This window comes from Ranitomeya imitator, chromosome 5, assembly GCF_032444005.1.
Source record: "Ranitomeya imitator isolate aRanImi1 chromosome 5, aRanImi1.pri, whole genome shotgun sequence".
Lineage (NCBI taxonomy): Eukaryota > Metazoa > Chordata > Amphibia > Anura > Dendrobatidae > Ranitomeya > Ranitomeya imitator.
Genome location: NC_091286.1, coordinates 375,661,359 through 375,682,801, shown reverse-complemented (window position 1 = coordinate 375,682,801; position 21,443 = coordinate 375,661,359). Strand labels below are relative to the sequence as shown.

Here is a 21,443-nt window from a genome sequence, read left to right as displayed (position 1 = left end):
TTCATGAATTGGGCGGGCAGGCGTGACCCTTACCCGAGCTCCTTCACAGCTCTGCTCATTTTGGCAGAGCTGATGCAAAATGGCTCGAAAACACTAAAAATCAGTTTTATTACACCACTCCGCTTTGTGCTAAAAATTTTAACTTTTCCTAGCTTTTACACCACTTTGGGACCAATTCAGCCAAGCTCTTACGCCACAAAAGTGTCAGTCTACAGCATTTTTCCTAAATAGTTTTGTAAAATCCTGCAGAGAACATATGACTTAATTTTCTTTATACATGTTCCATTTTCACACCCTTAGCCGGGGAACAACTAAGGGTGTTGGCTTTAAATCTATTTTTTTGCACTGCTTTTTTCACTTTTTATATTCTAACTAACTATACATTTTCTAATATTCTTTCATTATGTGTGTAGCTTCTGAGTGCTTCCCAGAAGGTGTCACGTGGCACTTTGTTTTCAGCTAGATTTGACTTCTTATTTCCAATCGTCCCCTTTTCCAGGCACAGGAATCCTATGAAATGAGAGCAGGGTGTCACTCTGCTCCTGATGGGGGGGTAAAGAAGCTTCAGAATGAGTGACAGTATACCTGCACTGAGACATGGCAGTCTGTACCTGAATTATGTAGTACTTTACTTCAGGAGAGGGGACTCCTACAGCTTGTCATGGGCTCTCCATGAATGGCCATTGTTCTGGAGGACAGGTGCCCACACACCATCACCTGAGAAAGGCTATGATTGGCTTAATTAACCCCTATCTGACCTCGGACGGGATAGTATGTCCGAGGTCAGATCCCCTGCTTTGATGCAGGGCTCCGCGGTGAGCCCGCATCAAAGCCTGGACATGTCAGCTGTTTTGAACAGCTGACATGTGCCCGTAATGGGCGCGGGCAGAATCGCGATCTGCCCGCACCTATTAACTAGTTAAATGCCGCTGTCAAACGCAGACAGCGGCATTTAACTACCGCTTCCGGCCGGGCGGCCGGAAATGACGTCATCGCCGACCCCCGTCACATGATCGGGGGTCGGCGATGCGTCAGGATGGTAACCATAGAGGTCCTAGAGACCTCTATGGTTACTGATCACCGGTGGCTGTGAGCGCCCCCCTGTGGTCGGCGCTCACAGCACACCTCCATTTCGGCTACATAGCAGCGATCAGCAGATCGCTGCTATGTATCAGAGGCGATCGAGTTGTGCCTGCTTCTAGCCTCCCATGGAGGCTATTGAAGCATGGCAAAAGTAAAAAAAAAAAAGATAAAAAAAAATGTGAAAAAAATAAAAAAAATATAAAAGTTTAAATCACCCCCCTTTCACACCAAACAAAAAAAATCAATAAAAAAAAAAATCAAATCTGCACAGATTTGGTATCGCCGTGCTCAGAATCGCCCGATCTATCAATTAAAAAAAAGCATTAACCTGATCGCTAAATGGCATAGCGAGAAAAAAATTCGAAACGCCAGAATTACGTTTTTTAGGTCGCCGCGACATTGCATTAAAATGCAATAACGGGCGATCAAAAGAACGTATCTGCACCAAAATGCTATCATTAAAAACGCCAGCTCGGCACGCAAAAAATAAGCCCTCACCCGACCCCAGATCACGAAAAATGGAGACGCTACAAGTATCGGAAAATGGCGCAATTTTTTTTTTTTTTTTTTTTTAAGCAAAGTTTGGAATTTTTTTTCACCACTTAGATAAAAAATAACCTAGTTATGTTAGGTGTGTATGAACTCGTACTGACCTGGAGAATCATAAATGTCAGGTCAGTTTTAGCATTTAGTGAAACTAGCAAAAAAGCCAAACAAAAAACAAGTGTGGGATTGCACTTTTTTTTGCAATTTCACCGCACTTGGTATTTTTTTCCCGTTTTCTAGTACATGACATGCTAAAACCAATGGTGTCGTTCAAAAGTACAACTCGTCCCGCAAAAAATAAGCTCTCACATGGCCAAATTGACGGAAAAATAAAAAAGTTATGGCTCTGGGAAGGAGGGGAGTGAAAAACGAACACGGAAAAACGAAAAATCCCAAGGTCATGAAGGGGTTAAGGCAGTGTAATCAGACTAATTATAATCAAAAGAGGTGTCACTGATCAATGCTGATTAGACTTGAGGTCTTTGTGTGCTGGGTTTGTGATAATAGTAAGGAAGTTGTACCCAATGTGCAAAAAATGCAAAATACAGTGTTAGATATAAAGTCAATGACCAGTATAAATGTGATCCAAAATCATCTAATATATAATTGCCTAGAATACTACTTCCTGCAATTTGTGCCAACTTCCTGTCCGGAGCTAATGTCCGGAGCTAATGTCCGGAGATAAGTGACGTCAACAGTGTCCAGTGTCTGATTGGTCGCTCGCAGCAGGCGGCAACCAATCAGAAACGTGCCGTACTGTGACACACTCCGCCCGCCATTTTGTTGTGATTTTTGAATTTTTACCTCACAGCAAGTTTCTACTGCGTGGAGGCGGGCCCAGTGACGTTGCTCTTCAAGCTCCTGCCGAATTTCGTCAAAAAAATGATAATACCATTTACCAAAACTATATATATTTAGTTGTGAAGTGGTTCAGTGACATTTTCACACCAATTTTGAACTTTTGTTTGGTGTTTTCTCCATATACTGCCTATTATTCACTGACTGTTATACTGAGAGACTGCCGTTTATTAACCTCTTCTTTGCCACATTGGGTATATTGCTCTATTATTTGCCACATAAGGACATTGTCCATTATTGCCCAGCAATTTCTTAAATAACAAGAATTGTCAAGAGCTGGTAAGTGCAGCCATTTTTTGTTCTTTCTTACTATTATTTATTAATTGTATTATTCTTACATTTGAATAAATAAAGTATATATGGATTCTAGACTCCCGATTCTTTAGAATCGGGCTGCCATCTAGTCTAATATATAATTGCCTAGAATACTACTTCCTGCAATTTGTGCCAACTTTCTGTCCGGAGCTAATGTCCGGAGCTAATGTCCGGAGCTAATGTCCGGAGCTAATGTCCGGAGATCTAATATATAATTGCCTAGAATACTACTTCCTGCAATTTGTGCCAACTTCCTGTCCGGAGCTAATGTCCGGAGCTAATGTCCGGAGCTAATGTCCGGAGATAAGTGACGTCAACAGTGTCCAGTGTCTGATTGGTTGCCGCCTGCTGCGAGCGACCAATCAGAAACGTGCCGTACTGTGACACACTCCGCCCGCCATTTTGGTATGATTTTTGAATTTTTACCTCACAGCAAGTTTCTACTGCGTGGAGGCGGGCCCAGTGACGTTGCTCTTCAAGCTCCTGCCGAATTTCAAGTATATATGGATTCTAGACTCCCGATTCTTTAGAATCGGGCTGCCATCTAGTTCAGTATAAAAATAAACTTTAGTGAGATGTAAATAGTAGAAAAAATGTTAAAGCACAACACTATATTATCGGGTGCCCAGACGTCACCAGCAGTTCATCCAATACTTGCCAGAAGTCCATAAAAAAGGAAAAGGAAGCTGCACTCCATACACATAGCAAGTGAAAAGGTGGATATTCAGACCCACGTGATATGGGGACGCTTCGTCTCACACTGAGCCTTTCTCAAGCCATGTGTGTATGTATATACAGTGCAAAGCAGTAGTGAAATTGTATGAGAGACAATCATATAAAGATTGCCTATGTTGGACAAACAATAAAGCAATTACCACGTATTACCAAATTAAGGGAACACTGAAGATCATGCAGTTAAGGTACCGTCACATTTAGCGACGCTGCAGCGATCTAGACAACGATGCCGATCGCTGCAACGTCGCTGTGTGGTCGCTGGAGAGCTGTCACACAGACAGCTCTCCAGCGACCAACGATGCCGAAGTCCCCGGGTAACCAGGGTAAACATCGGGTTACTAAGTGCAGGGCCGCGCTTAGTAACCCGATGTTTACCCTGGTTACCAGTGTAAATGTAAAAAAAAAAAAACACTACATACTTACATTCCGGGGTCTGTCCCCCGGCGTTCTGCTTCCCTGCGTTCTCCTTCCCTGCACTGTGTAAGCGCCAGCCGTAAAGCAGAGCGGTGACGTCACCGCTGTGCTTTACGGCCAGCTGGCGCTCAGTCAGTGCAGGGAAGCAGAACTCAAGGAAGCAGAACGCCGGGGGACAGACACCGGAATGTAAGTATGTAGTGTTCGTTTTTTTTTACATTTACACTGGTAACCAGGGTAAACATCGGGTTACTAAGCGCGGCCCTGCGCTTAGTAACCCGATGTTTACCCTGGTTACCAGTGAAGACATCGCTGAATCGGCGTCACACACGCCGATTCAGCGATGTCTGCGGGAGATCCAGCGACGAAATAAAGTTCTGGCCTTTCTGCTCCGACCAACGATGTCACAGCAGGATCCAGATCGCTGCTGCGTGTCAAACCCAACGATATCGCTATCCAGGACGCTGCAACGTCACGGATCGCTAGCGATATCGTTGTTAAGTTGTTCAGTGTGAAGGTACCTTTACTCTACAAAGTTTCCTGTGTTGCATCTGGACGAAAAGCGAATAAAGTGAGCAAGGGTACTAGATAATCTCTTTAAAAGGGATTATGTCACCAGGTTCTTGCTACCCCATATGAGAACAGCATGATGTTGGGGTAAAGACCCTGATTTAAAAAAAAAAAATAAAGGGAACACTTAAACAACAGAATATAACTCCAAGTAAATCAAACTTCTGTGAAATCAAACTGTCCACTTAGGAAGCAACACTGTTTGACAATCAATTTCACATGCTGTTGGGAAAAATGGAATAGACAACAGATGGAAATTATTGGCAATTATCAAGACACACTCAATAAAGGAGAGGTTCTGCACATCTCAGTACCAATGCTTTCTGGCTGATTTTATGGTCACTTTTGAATGTTGGTTGTACTTTCACATTCGTGGTAGCATGAGACGGACTCTACAACCCACACAAGTGTCTCAGGTAGTGCAGCTCATCCAGGATAGCACTTCAATGCGAGCTGTGGCAAGAAGGTTTGCTGTGTCTGTCAGCGTAGTGTCCAGAGGCTGGAGGCGCTACCAGGAGACAGGCCAGTACGCCAGGAGACGTGGAGGGGGCTGTAGGAGGGCAGCAACCCAGCAGCAGGCCCGCTTCCTCAGCCTTTGTGCAAGGAGAAACAGGAGGAGCACTGCCAGAGCTCTGCAAAATTACCTCCAGCAGGCCACAAATGTGCATGTGCCTGCACAAACTGTTAGAAACCGACTCCATGAGGATGGTCTGAGTGCTCGACGTCCACATATGGGGGTTGTGCTCAGAGCCCAACACCGTGCAGGACCCTTGGCATTTGCCACAGAACACCAGGATTGGCAAATTCGCCACTGGTGCCCTGTGCTCTTCACAGATGAAAGCAGGTTCACACTGAGCACGTGACAGAGTCTGGAGACGCCGTGAGAGCGATCTGCCTGCAACATGCTTCAGCATGACTGGTTTGGCAGTGGGTCAGTAATGGTGTGGGGTGGCATTTGTTTGGAGGGCCGCACAGCCCTCCATGTGCTCGCCAGAGGTAGGCTGACTGCCATTAGGTTTCGAGATGAGATCCTCAGACCCCTTGTGAGACCATATGCTGGTGCGGTTGGCCCTGGTTCCGCCTAATGCAGGACAATGCCAGACCTCATGTGGCTGGAGTGTGTCAGCAGTTCCTGCAAGATGAAGGCATTGAAACTATGGACTGGCCCGCCCATTCCCCAGACCTGAATCCAATTAAACACTTCTGGGACATCATGTCTCGCACCATCCACCAACGTCACGTTGCACCACAGACTGTCCAGGAGTTGGTGGATGATTTAGTCCAGGTCTGGGAGGAGATTCCCTCAGGAGACCATCCCCCGCCTCATCAGGAGCATGCCCAGGCGTTGTAGGGAGGTCATACAGGCACATGAAGGCCACACACTACTGAGCATCATTTTCTTGTCTTGAGGCATTTCCACTGAAGTTGGCTCAACCTGTAACTTCATTTTCCACTTTGATTTTGAGCATCATTCCAACTCCAGACCTCCGTGGGATATTAGTTGTGATTTACGTTGATCATTTTTAGGTTTTATTGTTCTCAACACATTCCACTATTTAATGAATAAAGATTTACAACTGGAATATTTCATTCAGTTATATCTAGGATGTGGGAGTTCAGTGTTCCCTTTATTTTTTGAGCAGTGTATAACTTACTGGGCTGCTTGCTGCAGTTTTGAGTAAATCAGTGTGTTATTTTCTGTGGATCTACCACTTCTCTGATTTCTGATCTGTGTATAACGACACCGCTGATTGACAGCTTGCACAGGGTTATACAGAGCTTTTTGCACATGCCCTTATACTTCACTTCATTTATATTGATAGTTGCCACAGTTTTTGTTGTTGTCTGACTCCTATGTTAAAGCATTATTGCATAATTTACTTGTATGGTATTGATATACATTTTAAAAAAATTACAAACAGAAATATGTATAATTTTTTTTTCCTTTGTTTATTGCAATCATTTTACAGCAATGAGTCATTTAATATTACGGACACAGCTGAAGATGAATCTACTTTTTTAGCACGTTTAACCTACATCTGGAAGGGATTTCTTAACATGCCGTCGGTAGCGAAATTTATCATCAAGGCTTACCCTGTATCTGGGTCACTGGAGCATTTATCAGAGGTGAGGAAATCATTTACGTCTAACACTTTTTTTTATAGGGAATTTGTCAGTAGGTTGTTTTTTTTTTTGCTGTGGAATCTGAGCGCAGCATAATGTAGAGGCAGAGATCCTGTTTCCAGTGATGTGTGATTTACTGAACTGCTTGGTGCAGTTTGGATAAATTCCCTGTTTTCTCTGCTTAGGGCTTTCAGTGTTGAGCCCTGTATGGCACACCACTGATTGGCATCTTGCTGTGTGCACTGTACATTCAGTAACCTGCCAATCAGTGGTCGGGGCTGGGTTATGCAAATTATCTTGACTGGCTGGCATGTGACACCTTGTCCTGCAGTGATAATCTGCTGATAAAACTCTGGCTGTATTGAAACTACAGCAAGCTGCTGAGCAGCTGACACATCCCTGGTATCAGGCTCTCTGCTTATACTTTTATTAAGATTAATTAGCAAAAACCTGCTGACAGATTCCCTTTAAATGTCATGGTTGTTCTAAACATGTTTAATCATTTTTATTAAGTGTGCTTAATTTAGATTTTTCAGTTTTTCTAACACACCATAATGAGACGTTTTCATTGGTTGAAGTTCAGATCCTAAGACAGTGCAGAATCCAGTCTGTGTTCTTTGCAAAGGTATAAGAACAAAAAAAAGAAAACTGAAGGAGGAGGAAAACTATCAAGTATAGAGAAGGAGAGGGGAGGGAAGAAAGGGAAGTGGTCGAGAGGAGAAAAAGGGGCAACTCCCATAAAAATGATAAAATCTAGAATGTGTGTGAACTTGATATGCTAGGTTTGCCTATAGAAGCCCATAAAGAAGAGTTCTTAATTCAGTCTGTGTGGCGCTAAACTGTGTGTGTTAAAAATCCACTTGGACTCTGGGAGTAGAAGCTCACTGGAAACCTCACCTCCTCTGATGTTGGTGTAAACTGCTTCTAACCCCATGACTTCTCTAGTGTTGCCGCCATGATGATGCAAAACATGAGTCCACAGATGTGAGTGTTTTACGTTTCTTCTGATCCTTTTTGTTTTTTGCCGTCGCAGTACTACAAAGGTGTTTTAGTATTCTTGAGTCATTTGACCGACGTACAGTAGATATTGGGCCATTGGCATATTAGTGCATAGACAATATTGCACAAGCTGCAACTGAAGTACGCGTGAGACCGTAATTCTGTGGGAAAGATAGGCAAGGAAATACTTTCATTTGCAATTTAATTGTGGGTCACCCCCTTTAATAATTCTGTAGGCATCAATTACAGTATGCAGCCTAACAGCATATAGTGATATGTATCCAAATCTAAGAGTGTACGATTTCTTTTTAGGACCTTCCTGAAAGCATCCAAGTAGGTGGAAGGATTTCGCCACAAACCGTATGGGACTATGTAGAAAAGATAAAGGCCTCTGGAACAAAGGTACTATACTTACAAGTATACAATGTATTTCACAAAGCTTTGCAGAAATAAAATAGCTTTTCAATGTTTAAAGGCGACTCATAAACATTTGCACAGGTTTTAGGAATTTCACTTTTTCAAGTCATACATGAAAGTTTTATGGATAATGCCAAAGTGTCCTCCATACTGTACTGAAGTCTTTCTTCAATACCCCAGTTGTTACTTCTGCGCTGTGCTCTTAGATCGGCACTGTGAACAGTAGATATCCATAGCACAAAAGATGGCGACTGTCACTTGGTAACCACATATCCGCTTTCCTGACTCCTCCTGCACAGAATTGGGCAACCAACTCGTCTGAATGCTTTTGCAGTGTGGGGTTAAGCAGAGTGGCTTTTCATAGTTGCTTTTGTGTTTACAGAACAGTTTAAGGAATTTTAGAGTTATGGCCTGAATTTACCTAAACCCTATGAAATTAAGGGTGAAAATAACATCACAGAACCAGATTTTATTATACCAGACATACAATTAGAAAAACATTTTTTAAGTCAGGATTGTGTGATAGAGAGCTCTGTTTGTTAGCTGACATTGGCCAGAAGATTTTTGGTGATCTGCTACAATATTTCTATGAGATTGTTTTTCAGCTGGACGTCCTTCACATCTCTGTTTATATCTAATTAAAGGTAGTCTGTCAGCATAGAATGACCGCTCGACCCAAGTACTGGCGCTTTGTGGTCCCTAGGCATAGCCAAACATTTACGTGCTCCTGCCCAACTATTGGTTTTCCATCAAAATGCCCCCTTCTCTGGCTCTATAAAGTAATATCAAAAAGAAAAAAGGTCTATACTACTGGCACTTCCAAAATTGTAGAAAACGGAGGAATTATTTGTTTGACTAATCTCATACCTTGTTTAACACGTCACTTACCCCTTTATATTGTTTGCAATGACTGTCCCTCCCTCGTTCCTTATACCTTTCCCACTTGGGATTTTAAAAGGGACCTTATACCCTAAAGATTCCTCATGAGCTCAGGGTTTTTATGAGCCACCATCTGCACTAATATGACTGGTTCCGTACAGGTGTGAAGTATGTGAATCTTGCCATACCTGGTTGCATGAAGGTGCTTTGCTACTTTTTCTCCTTTCTGATTTTTATATTATTTTTTATTAGTTTTTTTTTATTAATTGTTATAAAATATATACCGTATATGCCGAGATTTTCAGCCCACTTTTTGGGCTGAAAGTAACCCTCTCTGCTTATACTCGAGTCATACCCAGGGGTTGGCAAGGGAGGGGGAGCAGAGCTGTGTAATAATACTCACCTGCTCCTGGCACAGTCCCTGCATGTCTGTTCCCCAGCGCCGGCAGCTTGCTCCTGTAGTGAGCGGTCACATGGTACCGCTCATTACAGTAATTAATATGGACCAGACTCCACTCCCATGGGGATGGAGCCGCATATTCATTACTGTAATGAGCGGTACCATGTGACCGCTCAACATAGGAAGAAGCTGTCAGCGCCAGAGAACAGACGTCCAGGGACCGCGCCAGGAGCAGGTGAGTAGGGCAGGGGCAGTGCGTGATATTCATCTGCTCCCTGTTCCTCTGTTGGCGCCGCTGCGTCTTCCGCGCCCTCTGCCTGAACATCAGTGTGGTCGGCGGTGGAACGGGAAAGGTGAGTATAGCAAGTGCCGGGGGCCTGAGGGGTGAGTATGTAATTTATTTTTTTAATCGCAGCAACAGCATATGGGGCAAATGTCTGTATGGAGCATTTTATGGGGCGATGTGCAGCGATATATGGGGGCAAATATCTGTATGGAGCATCTTATGGGGCCATGTGCAGCGTTATATGGGGCAAATATCTGTATGCAGCATCTTATGGGGCCATGTGCAGCGTTATATGGGACAAATATCTGTATGGAGCATCTTATGGGGCCATTTGCAGCATTATCTGGGGCAATATCTGTATGGGGCCATGTGCAGCATTATATGGGGCAAATATCTGTATGGAGCATCTTATGGGGCCATAATCAACATTTGTGCAGCATTATATGGGGCATATTTTAATATGGAGCATCTTATGGGGCCATCATGAACTGTATGGAGCATTATATGGGGCTCGTGATTCAATATGGATATTCAAAAACAGTTAAACTACTGATGTCTCCATTAATTTTACTTTTATTGGTATCTATTTTTATTTTTTAAATTTACCAGTAGCTGCTGCATTTTCCACCCTAGGCTTATACTCGAGTCATTAAGTTTTCCCAGTTTTTTGTGGAAAAATTAGGGGGGTCGGCTTATACTCGAGTATATACGCTACTTTTTAATATTCATGTCAATACTTCCCTTTTTTCGGTTTTTTGGCTCTATAAAGCATGAGCTATCCATCAAAATAGAGGGGAAGGGTAGAGAGTGAGGTAAAATAAGTAGGTTGGAAGTTTCACTTAAAAAGTAACTGCCATTTTACAGTTTTGTTTACTAAATCAATAACACACATTTAAAAAAGCAACTTTGTAATCTGTCTTATCAGAGAAATCTGCTTCTTTTGGCTCCTGTACTGATTGTTCATTGTCAATATTCTAAATTCATGGGTAAAATCTGTATTAAGTGATTACAGATTGTTACGGTACATTCATGAGAAAGGAGATGAGTTACTACTGATGAAGAAAGAAGAGATGAGGAGGAGCTCTATCTCTAACGCCTCCCCTTTGTTTCACCATTCTCCCTCCTCCATTCGCAATAGAATCTCATCAGTAATAACAATATAGTGCTTTTTACAAAGCACTATAATAACTTCCCTCTCCTATCTGAGTAATGTATGCCGTAATTCTGTCTTCACTGAAGACAGAGGAGAAAGAAGCCAATTTTTCTGATAATATATTTTACAAAATCTATGATTTTCATGTGTACTATTGATTTATAAAATAAAAATAAAACAACCGTGAACCTTTTAAGTGTTTGGCCACACCATGGGTGAACCGAGCGCCTGTACTTAGTTTGAACCGCTTTTCTGTGCTGAAAGACTCCCTTTAAACTATGAATTTTAAGGAATTGTCAACTACTCGACAACCCCTTCTGAATCTCTGTTTTTGCCTTCAGTAAAATAATAACAATTATACTCCCCTTCGGTGTCGGCGCTGTTCAAGCTGGGTCAACACTGGCTCTCCTGGGCCCTCATGACATTTTGATTTGCGATTACTGGGGCCAATCAGCACTAGCTTCAATCTACTCTACTCTCCTACAGACAAATCAAGACATCCAGCGGAAGTGAGTGTTGCTGCTGCCAACTCGCTTCTATCCGATGTCAACTACATCTTTAGGAGAGGAGCGTGAAGCCAGCGCTGATTCACCACAGGGATCACATGACATAATATCACAAGAGCTCCGAGAAAGCTATTCCAGCACAAAGCCAGGAAATTGATAAGGTCTAATATGTTGTACTGTTTTCTATTCAATGGGGTTTTTTGTAGAGTTGGCGTGAATCGATTCCAAGTACCCGGTCTGTTTGTCACTTTTGGCTGCTGGACTAGTTCCCTGGAAACTGCCTCTTACCGCCTAGGCTTCTGTATCTCTTTTCATAAGAAGGCTTTCTGGAACATCATAATTGCAGCATGATGCACATGTGACATTGCACCACTAAAGCCAATCAGAAGTAAAGTTACGGATGTCGGGAGTTAGGAGCTGGTTCTCATTGCTCCTGTCTAGTGATGAGCGAGTATACTCGTTACTCCGGTTTCTCCGAGCATGCTCAGGTGGTCTCCGAGTATTTTGGCATGCTCGGAGATTTAGTTTGTGTCTATGCAGCTGCATGATTTGAATACATGTGGGGATTGCCTGTTTTTTAGGGAATCCCCACATGTATTCAGGCTGTCCAGCAGCCACAAATCATGCAGCTGAGTCGACATAAACTAAATCTCCGAGCATGCTTTGAGAAACTCGAGTAAAAAGCATACTCACTCATCACTACTCCTGTCTAGCAATTACAGACTATTGACGTGCCTAGAGGACCGAATCAGGCAAATCCATTCGCACCACGTCTGTTTTGTAAAAAAAAATTGCGATTGGAAACCGTCACTAACTACAACTGAATTTAAATTGTTTATTTTTTAGGAAACGTGTGTCATACGTTTTACTCCAGAGACAGAAGAAGATCAAATATCTTACACACTGCTATATTCTTATTTCAGTAGCAGGAAACGTTATGGTGTAGTTGCAAACAACATGAGGCAGGTGAAAGACATGTATCTCATTCCCTTAGGTGCCTCTGAAAAAATTCCACATTTCTTTGTACCCTTCGACGGACCTGGTAAGCTTTAAGCTTTTTTACTTCTTAACATGGGAACTGTTTGCAAATTTATTATTTTGCCCCAAAATAAGAAACCATGTAATCTTATTAATCCTTCTTTTTGGAAACTTTTTTTAGGTGCATAAAATATAAAGCATATACGTTATCTTTTAATATCATTTGTATGTTTAAACTGATTACATTTACATTTTGCCTAATGCTTCCCGCCCACATACACCTCACAAGAAGTAGACAGTATTTACAGCTTGTCACTTAGAAGCCTCACATGTGAGTAGAGATACAAAAAGCATTATATCTAATTGCCTTATTTTTCAGACTTTAAGATCCTCATTTTAGCAACAAAAAAATCTTGCAAAAAAGTGTCTGTCTCTTATAGTCCACAGTTAGGGGGACCTAGCCGTGTCAGATCTCTTTGACTACTTTTTCAAGGTTATGACAAAGCACTCATGAAACGCACACTGCAATTTGGCTTCTCATTCTGCTTCTCCAGTTGCTCTACTCAATGCCTGCCTCCTCCCTGCGAATGACTGATGTCCTCTCTGACTGCTGTGTGCCTGGACTAATTAAGCAGCACTATCAATGGTCTGGTTAGTCTGGTTGAAGTTGATGTGAGCAGTCACCGCACAGAGGATGCAGGCTTTGAGTTGTCGGGTTCCGAAATGGAACATCCAAAGTGCAGAACAGTAATGACGCACCTCTCCTTCTGTGAAAGGCCACAATGCTAGGATTGTATCTCTAGATTGTGTATGCAGCTTCACATGGGGCGCTTTTAGAAAGGTCTCACTATGTCAGTAACATTCTCAGTAATAGGCCCATGGTAAAGGTGGTGATGGGATGATTGACTGTAATGTGTGCTATTCGGCAATGCCCTACTGTGTTAATCATGTTCTGATAATACCCCCTCCCTCTGTAAATGCCTGTAAAGACTGCCTGGAGTTCAGGCTGCTTGAACAGCATTAAGCATTGCTAGGGTTTTAGATGCAGGGAAGACACCGAGCCAAAGTCAAAGTGCAGAGTAATAAAGAGAGTGAGGAAGCCAAGCTTACTGCTACTGGTCACACTGACGCTCATTGCTCCTGTAATGACAGGTACAATGAAGTGTCAGTTATGTTTTCAGTGTTCATACTGGGCACCAGGACAAATGCTCACCCATGCTCCGTACAGTTCTGTAGATAAAACAGCAGTGTAATCTCACATGAGCTGCCATCAATATCAGATTGGCAGGGGTCCGACACATGGCACCCCCACCGATCAGCTAATAAAAGCTGGCAGCAGCCAGATGTAAAGACATCAAATGGTGTTGCTATGTCCTCCTTCATTCACTGAGTTGCAGTCACTGCCGGTTAGTGCAGATCTAGACATTAAATGGAGATGCTCAGACATCCCCTTTTTTTTATCCTTCCTTTTACCACTTTTCTACCTTTTTTGTGTTAAAAAACCTAGGTGCATAATTATAGTTCAAAATTTACAGTAGATATACAGTACCAGTCAGACGTTGGGCACACATGTTCATGCACAGGTTCTCAGTATTGTTATGGGAATGTGCATATTCTAGATTCAAAATGAAGGCAGCAAAACCACAATGGTATCCATAGTGAAACAAGGAAGAAAAGAAACCAGAATAAGTGTTAAACCTTAGATTCCTCAATATACACCCTCTTACTTTGGTGGCACCCTTTTTTTCAGTCTCTCGAGCAGCTTCATCAGGTTTCAAAGCAAAAGAAAGTGTACCATGGTATGATTTAAAGGGACTCTGTCACCTGAATTTGGCGGGACTGGTTTTGGGTCATATGGGCGGAGTTTTTGGGTGTTTGATTCACCCTTTCCTTACCCGCTGACTGCATGCTGGCTGCAATATTGGATTGAAGTTCATTCTCTGTCCTCCATAGTACACGCCTGCGCAAAGCAATCTTGCCTTGCGCAGGCGTGTACTATGGAGGACAGAGAATGAACTTCAATCCAATATTGCGGCCAGCATGCAGCCAGCGGGTAAGGAAAGGGTGAATCAAACACCCGAAAACTCCGCCCATATGACCCAAAACCAGTCCCGCCAAATTCAGATGACAGGTTCCCTTTAAGGACTGCTCTGTCTGAAATGCGTTGGCGAAGTTTTATATTCAAATGGCTAGACAACTTTGTTTGCTTTGTCTGCATGTCAAGCGATGCAGTTTTTAACTTTATGTGACCAGGATTTTCACAGCTAAACTATGGGCTCTCGTAGACTTGTACAATTTGTTTAGCGAGTCCTCACTAGAGATGGGCAAACCTGAATAGTAAAGTGCGACATCTGTACCAAACACCTACTGTTTGGGCACGGACACTGAACATGGACTTCACCATGAAGTCCGTGTTAGGGTTCGGGTTCGGCCCCACGAACACCAGGTGTTTAACTCACTGTCATGTGCATGACAGCATGGCAAACGCTGCTTCTGATTGGCGATTAAATCATTACTGTCGGTCAGACAGCCACGGTTGCCATGCTGTCACATGACAGCATGAGCCTGCAGCTGTGATCGGAGGTAGAAAGTTTATCAATGGTCACTGGCACAGGCTGATGGGACTACTACTCCCATCAGTCTACGCCTGCTACCACTAACAACAGCTAGTGCATGTGCTCTAAGTAAATAATAATAAAAAAACGGCATGGGTTCCCCTGTATTTTTGATAACCATGACAGGCAAAACTGACACCTGGGGGCTGCAACCCTCAGCTGCCAGCGTTAGCAAGGCTGGTTATCAAGAATACCAGGATAATTTCAGTGCGGTGAATTTGAACTGCGGTAAACCACTCACCGGATAGAGGTCACTGCAGTTAAACCCGTCTGGAAATGCAGTCTCAGTGACCGGAGGTAGCTGTGATTAGGTCACCACTGCTCACTGATGCTGCGCTCGCAGCAGCTCATCCATCAGTGGTTCTCAGTCTGGACGGTCGCATCTTGTCACCGTCCAGGTTGAAAACTAGACATGGATTATGGCATGGGACAGAATGATAAACAGGTGAGAAAGATGTTTTTTTTTTTTTTTTTTTTAATTATTTTTGTTTTCCACAGGAGTCCAGGGAGTCAATGGAATGGGTATTTAAATAATTAAAAAAAAAAAGACAGCGTGGGGACCCCCTCTATTCTTGCTAACTAGCCTTGCTAACACTGACAGCTGAGAATTGCAGCCTCCAGCTGTCAGTTTTGCTAGGCTGGTTACCAAAATAGCAGGGATAGCCACGCCATTTTTTTTTCTTAATTTAGAGCGCAGGCGCCGGCTGGTAAATGCTTCCATCAGCCGCCGCCTGCTCTCATTGTTGTTAGTGTCAGCAGGCATAGTCTGATGGGAACAGTAGTCCCATCAGACGACACTAGTGACTGGATGTAAACTTTATGCCTCAGATCACCGCTGCAGGCTCACGCTGTCAAATGTCTGTCTAATGATTTTACTGCCGATCAGAAGCAGTGTTTGCCGCCCTGTCATGCGCATTATATGGAACTGTGTTCCACCAATTACTTCAGCAAACCATATCTGATAGTCACAAACACTTTCTGAAGGCTGTTGATTCCTTAAATAAATTCTTGACCAGCCATATCTTTTCACTGGAAGACATTCCAGGTGATTACCCAATGATGCTGCTTGAGAGACTGCCAAAGGTCTATAAAGCTGTCAACAGAGTTAAGAGGGTACTATTAAGAGTCTAAGGTTTAACACAAATTCTACTTTGTTTCACTGGTTTCTTTACTCCTGACACTTTGGACACATGATCAGATGTGTCCAAATTTTTTACATATTGTAGCCTGGAACAGTTTGAGCGACATATTTTGTATACATTACTTATTTTCCATTTTAGCACACTTAATGTTTTTTTTTAATTGAAATGCATCGTGTACTGTTTTTTATGTGATTTTTTTTTCTCATTTCTTAAAGTTGTATTAACCTTCCTCAGCTAAGTTGAAAAGAAATGTGCACCTACTGGTGCGTCTCAAAAAATTAGGATATCGTCAAATAGTTTATTTGTTTTTCAACACAAAAACCGAATCTCATATTTTATATAGAGTCATTACAAACAGAGTGATCTATTTCAAGTGTTTATTTCTGTTAATGTTGATGATTATGGCTTACAGCCAATGAAAACCCAAAAGGCATTATCTCAGTAAATTAGAATAATTAACAAAAAAAAACACTTGCAAAGACTTCCTAAGTGTTTAAAAATGTCCCTTAGTCTGTTTCAGTAGGCTCCACAATCATGGGGAAGGCTGTTGACTTGACAGATGTCCAGAAGGCAGTCATTGACACACTTCACATGGAGGGTAAGGCTACGTTCACATTAGCGTTCCGCTAATGTGCGTCGCTGTTGCGGCGGCGACGCAGCGGCGATGCGCCCCTATGTTTAACATGGGGGACGCGTGCGTTTTTTTTGTTGCGTTTTCCGACACATGCGTCGTTTCCGACGCTAGCGTCGGACGCAAGAAAATGCAACAAGTTGCATTTTTCGTGCGTCCGATTTTCGTCAAAAAACGACGCACGCGTCGCAAAACGCAGCGTTTTTGCGTGCGTTTGCGCGCGTTTTTTTGTGCGTCGTGCGTTGCGTCACCGACGCAGCGGCGTGCAACGCTAATGTGAACGTAGCCTAAGCCACAGAAGGTCATTGCTAAAGAAGCTGACTGTTCATAGAGCGCTGTATCCAAACACATTAATGGAAAATTGAGTGGAAGGAAAAAGTGTGGTAGAAAAAGATGCACAAGCAAGCAGGATAACCGCAGCCTTGAAATGATTGTTAAGAAAAGGCCATTCAAAAATTTGGGGGAGATTCACAAGGAGTGGACTGCTGTTGGAGTCATTGCTTCAAGTGTCACACTCATGGCCAATAGACAATTCCCAAAGTGTCTTACCCAGGCCAAGGAGAAAGAGAACTGGACTGTTGTTCAGTGGTCCAAGGTGTTGTTTTCAGATGAAAGTAAATTTTGCATTTTATTTGGAAATCAAGGTCCCAGAGTCTGGAGGAAGGGTGGAGAGGCATGCAATCCAAGCTGCTTGAGGTCTGTTGTGAAGTTTCCACAATCAGTGATGGTTTGGGGAGCCATTGCTGGTGTAGGTCCACTGTGTTTTATCAAGACCAAAATCAGTGCAGCCATCTACCAGGAAATTTGAGAGCACTTCATGCTTCCCTCTGCCGACAAGCTTTTTGGAGATGGAAATTTCATTCTCCAGCAGGACTTGGCACCTGCCCACACTGCCTAAAGTACCAATACCTGGTTTACAAACAACCGTGTCACTGTGCTTGATTAGTCAGCAAACTCGAGGAAGAGAGTCACCAGACCCAACAATGCAGATGAGCTGAAGGCTGCTATCAAAGCAACCTGGGCTTCCATAACACCTCAGCATTGCCACAGGCTGATCGCCTCCATGCCATGCCGCATTGATGCAGTAATTAATGCAAAAGGAGCCCCGACCAAGTATTGAATGCATTTACTGAATATACATTTCAGTAAGCCAACATTTCGAATTTTAAAATAATTTTTTAAACTGGTGATATAATGTAATTTAATTTACTAAGATAATGACTTTTGGGTTTTCATTGGCTGTAAGCCATAATCATTAACCTGAACAGAAATAAATACTTGAAATAGATCACTCTGTTTGTAATGACTCTATATAATGAGCTTCACTTTTTGTATTGAAGAACTGAAATAAATTAACTTTTCTCCTTCGCCTCATTGGGGGACACAGACCGTGGGTGTATGCTGCTGCCAATAGGAGGCTGACACTAAGTGAAAGAAAGAAAGTTAGCTCCTCCCCTGCAGTATACACCCTCCTGCTGGCTCTCAGCTAACCAGTTCTTAGTGTCCATAGGAGGCACACGGACTGGTCTGCTATTCAGACCCAGAGAACTCTTTTTACTTTTACCTTTTACAACGGACGAATGGGGCGACGGATTCTTTCATGTTCCGATCTCCCCGAACCAAAAACAGGTGAGCACGGGAGTTTCATCTCTCCGTATCCTCTCCTGCGACGTGGGAAGCCACTGCCTGAGCTGATTCTAGGGGCGACGGGCCCCTTCAAGGGCACCGATCTCCCCCCTCCCTTATCAGACGAGCACTGAAGTGGTACCTCCAGTATCCTCTTCTGCAGCCAGGCGTATTGCCGGACATTCAGCCCTGCCCACCAGGTCTTACCCGCGGCTGTTCAGAGGCACATTCCAGCGTGGCGTCCGAGCAGCCCCCACAGCACCACCACTATTAAGAGCGGATGGTACAGGGAGGCGGACGGTTCCTCTCCTCCTCCCTGCTAAAGGGGACGATGGATTGAGGACTTTTCTTATCCCTGCACCGTCCAAACAGCAGCAACAGCACAGGATCTTTTCTACCTTCTGACCTGCTGAACAAAGCTGCATACTGGGGTAAGTGCCGGGACTCGAGCGGTTGGAGGGCTCTGCGCATCTGGCGGTTTTTTTTTTCCCCTCGTTCGGCGCCGGCTGGCTGCAATAATTTAGCCCCCGGCTTCGAGTTTTGTGTAGGCCACAACCTGGAACTCCGCCCATGCTAGGCCGTGCTTCAGGCTCCGCCCCCCTATTCAGGCGCCTCTCAGGAATAGCGCTCTATTCTCGGCGGCCATCTTCATCCTCCTGTCATTTCTGGACACAAGCTCATCCGGAAGTGGCTGCTGCATCGCACCGGCGGTACTCAGCGCTGAAGACCACGCTATTCCAGGAGGGGGACTCAGAATCTTGGTAAGGAGAATCCTCCCTCCGCACCTTCCCCGCACGCACCCAGGCAGCATAAAGGGACTAGCGTTCCCTATTTTTAATACTTAAGACCTGCAATCTCTGGTTGTCCTGCAAGCTCCTGTCTTAAAGGCACGGTTCTTAAGGGTACATGTCCGCATTCCCTGGTCTTAAAGACGCATGCCCAGTAGTCGCTGGGCTTATACGTACATGTCCAGCTTTCCCTGGCTTTGTAAAAACACATGACCAGCATTCCCTGGTCTTAAAGGTTCCCTAGTTTAAAAGGGGCACATTACCAGCATTCTCTGCTCTATAAGTCACGACCAGCCAGAAGCCGGTAACCTTTCCCAGAGTCCTTCGTTCAAATGAGCTCAGAAGCCCTCCGCCGCCGCCGATCCCGGCTCTTCCCAGAGTACCTAGTTCCCCTCAAGGGGCTTCACCTCTGGCGTAATCCTTGAAAAATGCCCCGGTCTTAAAGGCATATGACCAGCATGCCCTGGTCTTAAAGGCACGTGACCAGTATGCCCTGGTCTTGCGCACATGGCCAGTATGCCCTGGTCTTAAAGGCACATGACCAGCATGCCCTGGTCTTAAAGGCACATGACCAGCATGCCCTGGTCTTAAAGGCACATGACCAGCATGCCCTGGTCTTAAAAGCACATGACCAGTATGCCCTGCTCTTAAAAGCACATGACCAGTATGCCCTGGTCTTAAAGGGACACTGCCACCTGAATTTGGAGGGAACAATCTTCAGCCATGGAGGTGGGGTTTTGGGGTTTTTGATTCACCCTTTCCTTACCCGCTGGCTGCATGCTGGCTGCAATATTGGATTGAAGTTCATTCTCTGTCCTCCATAGTACACGCCTGCGCAAGGCAAGATTGATTGCCTTGTGCAGGTGTGTACTATGGAGGACAGAGAATGAACTTCAATCCAATACTGCAGCCAGCATGCAGCCAGCGGGTAAGGAAAGGGTGAATCAAAAACCCCGCCTCCATGGCTGAAGATTGTTCCCTCCAAATTAAGGTGACCGTTTCCCTTTAAAGCCACATGACCAGTATGCCCTGGTCTTAAAGAAACATGACCAGTATGCCCTGGTCTTAAAGAAACATGACCAGTATGCCCTGGTCTTAAAGGCACATGACCAGTATGCCCTGGTCTTACAGGCACATGACCAGTATGCCCTGGTCTTAAAGGTACATGACCAGTATGCCCTGGTCTTAAAGGCACATGACCAGTATGCCCTGGTCTTAAAGACACATGACCAGTATGCCCTGGTCTTAAAGGTACATGACCAGTATGCCCTGGTCTTAAAGGCACATGACCAGTATGCCCTGATCTTAAAGGCACATGACCAGTATGCCCTGGTCTTACAGGCACATGACCAGTATGCCCTGGTCTTACAGGCACATGACCAGTATGCCCTGGTCTTAGAGGCACATGACCATTTAAAGGCACATAAACAGTATGCCCCCCTAAAGGCACAAGACCAGTATTCCCTGGTCTTAAAGGCGCACGACCAGTTTTCCCTAGTCTTAAAGGCGCATGACCTGTATTCACTGGTCTTAAGGGCACATGTTCATTCCAAAGCTGGTCACCCTATCTGAGCTCTGGAGCCCTCCGCCGCTGATCCCAGTTATCTCAGAATACCTAGTCCCCCTCAGTGAACTTTGTCACTAACCACAACCCATGCTTTCTCTGACCAAGAGATTGAATCCCTCTGTGAACCCTCTGTGGCTCGGAGTGCTCGCAGGACCGATATACATGGTCCCTCTCCTACAATGGGAGCCGTCGGCTAGCAGGAGCCGCAAGTATTCTAGAAAAATGTACAGGCGTCTAGAAAACGGAAGTTTTAATTTCCTGATCTCTCCCCTATGATTTGTTCAGAACAACGCTCTGAATATGGATCAGATATTGCCTTGGATCTCCAGAGCTTCAAAAAAAGAGGGACTTGCCTACTTATATCATCAACAAATTGACGAGCGGTTCCCTGGACAGAAGCCTCTACATGGGATGCCATACCTGGTCTGATCTTTAAGGGCGACGGGTCCTTTAAAGGGCACCGATTTCCACACACACACACACACACACACACACACACACACACACACACACACACACTCTCAACAGACGAGCACATGCAGTGTCGCCTCCATGTATCCTCTTCTGCATAGAGGCCTATCGCCAGACAGCCTGCCCTAGCGTCCAAGCACCCCCCTTTGTATCTCCACTATTTAGCGGCTGATGCAAGAAAGCGGACGATTCCTCCCTGTTAAGAGGATGGTGGATCGAGGGTTCCTAATTTTCTACTCTGCACGACGATGGCAAGAGACTGTTTTTTCCTGACCTGCTGGATGCAGCCCCACATTCTGCCACTTGGCAGACTAACTGGGTAGAATTTATTGTGGTATAC

The 21,443-nt window shown here is 44.3% G+C and overlaps 1 protein-coding gene across 1 annotated transcript in view; it reads left to right on the top strand.

Moving 5' to 3' along the window:
- PHF3 (PHD finger protein 3) overlaps positions 1 to 21,443 on the top strand; it is a 137,458-nt gene that overhangs the window by 109,949 nt on the left and 6,066 nt on the right. The window contains exons 13-15 of the mRNA XM_069726686.1: positions 6,492 to 6,648; positions 7,957 to 8,046; positions 12,132 to 12,327. Coding sequence (XP_069582787.1) covers positions 6,492 to 6,648; positions 7,957 to 8,046; positions 12,132 to 12,327 — 443 coding nt within the window. The remainder of the gene's footprint in view (positions 1 to 6,491; positions 6,649 to 7,956; positions 8,047 to 12,131; positions 12,328 to 21,443) is intronic.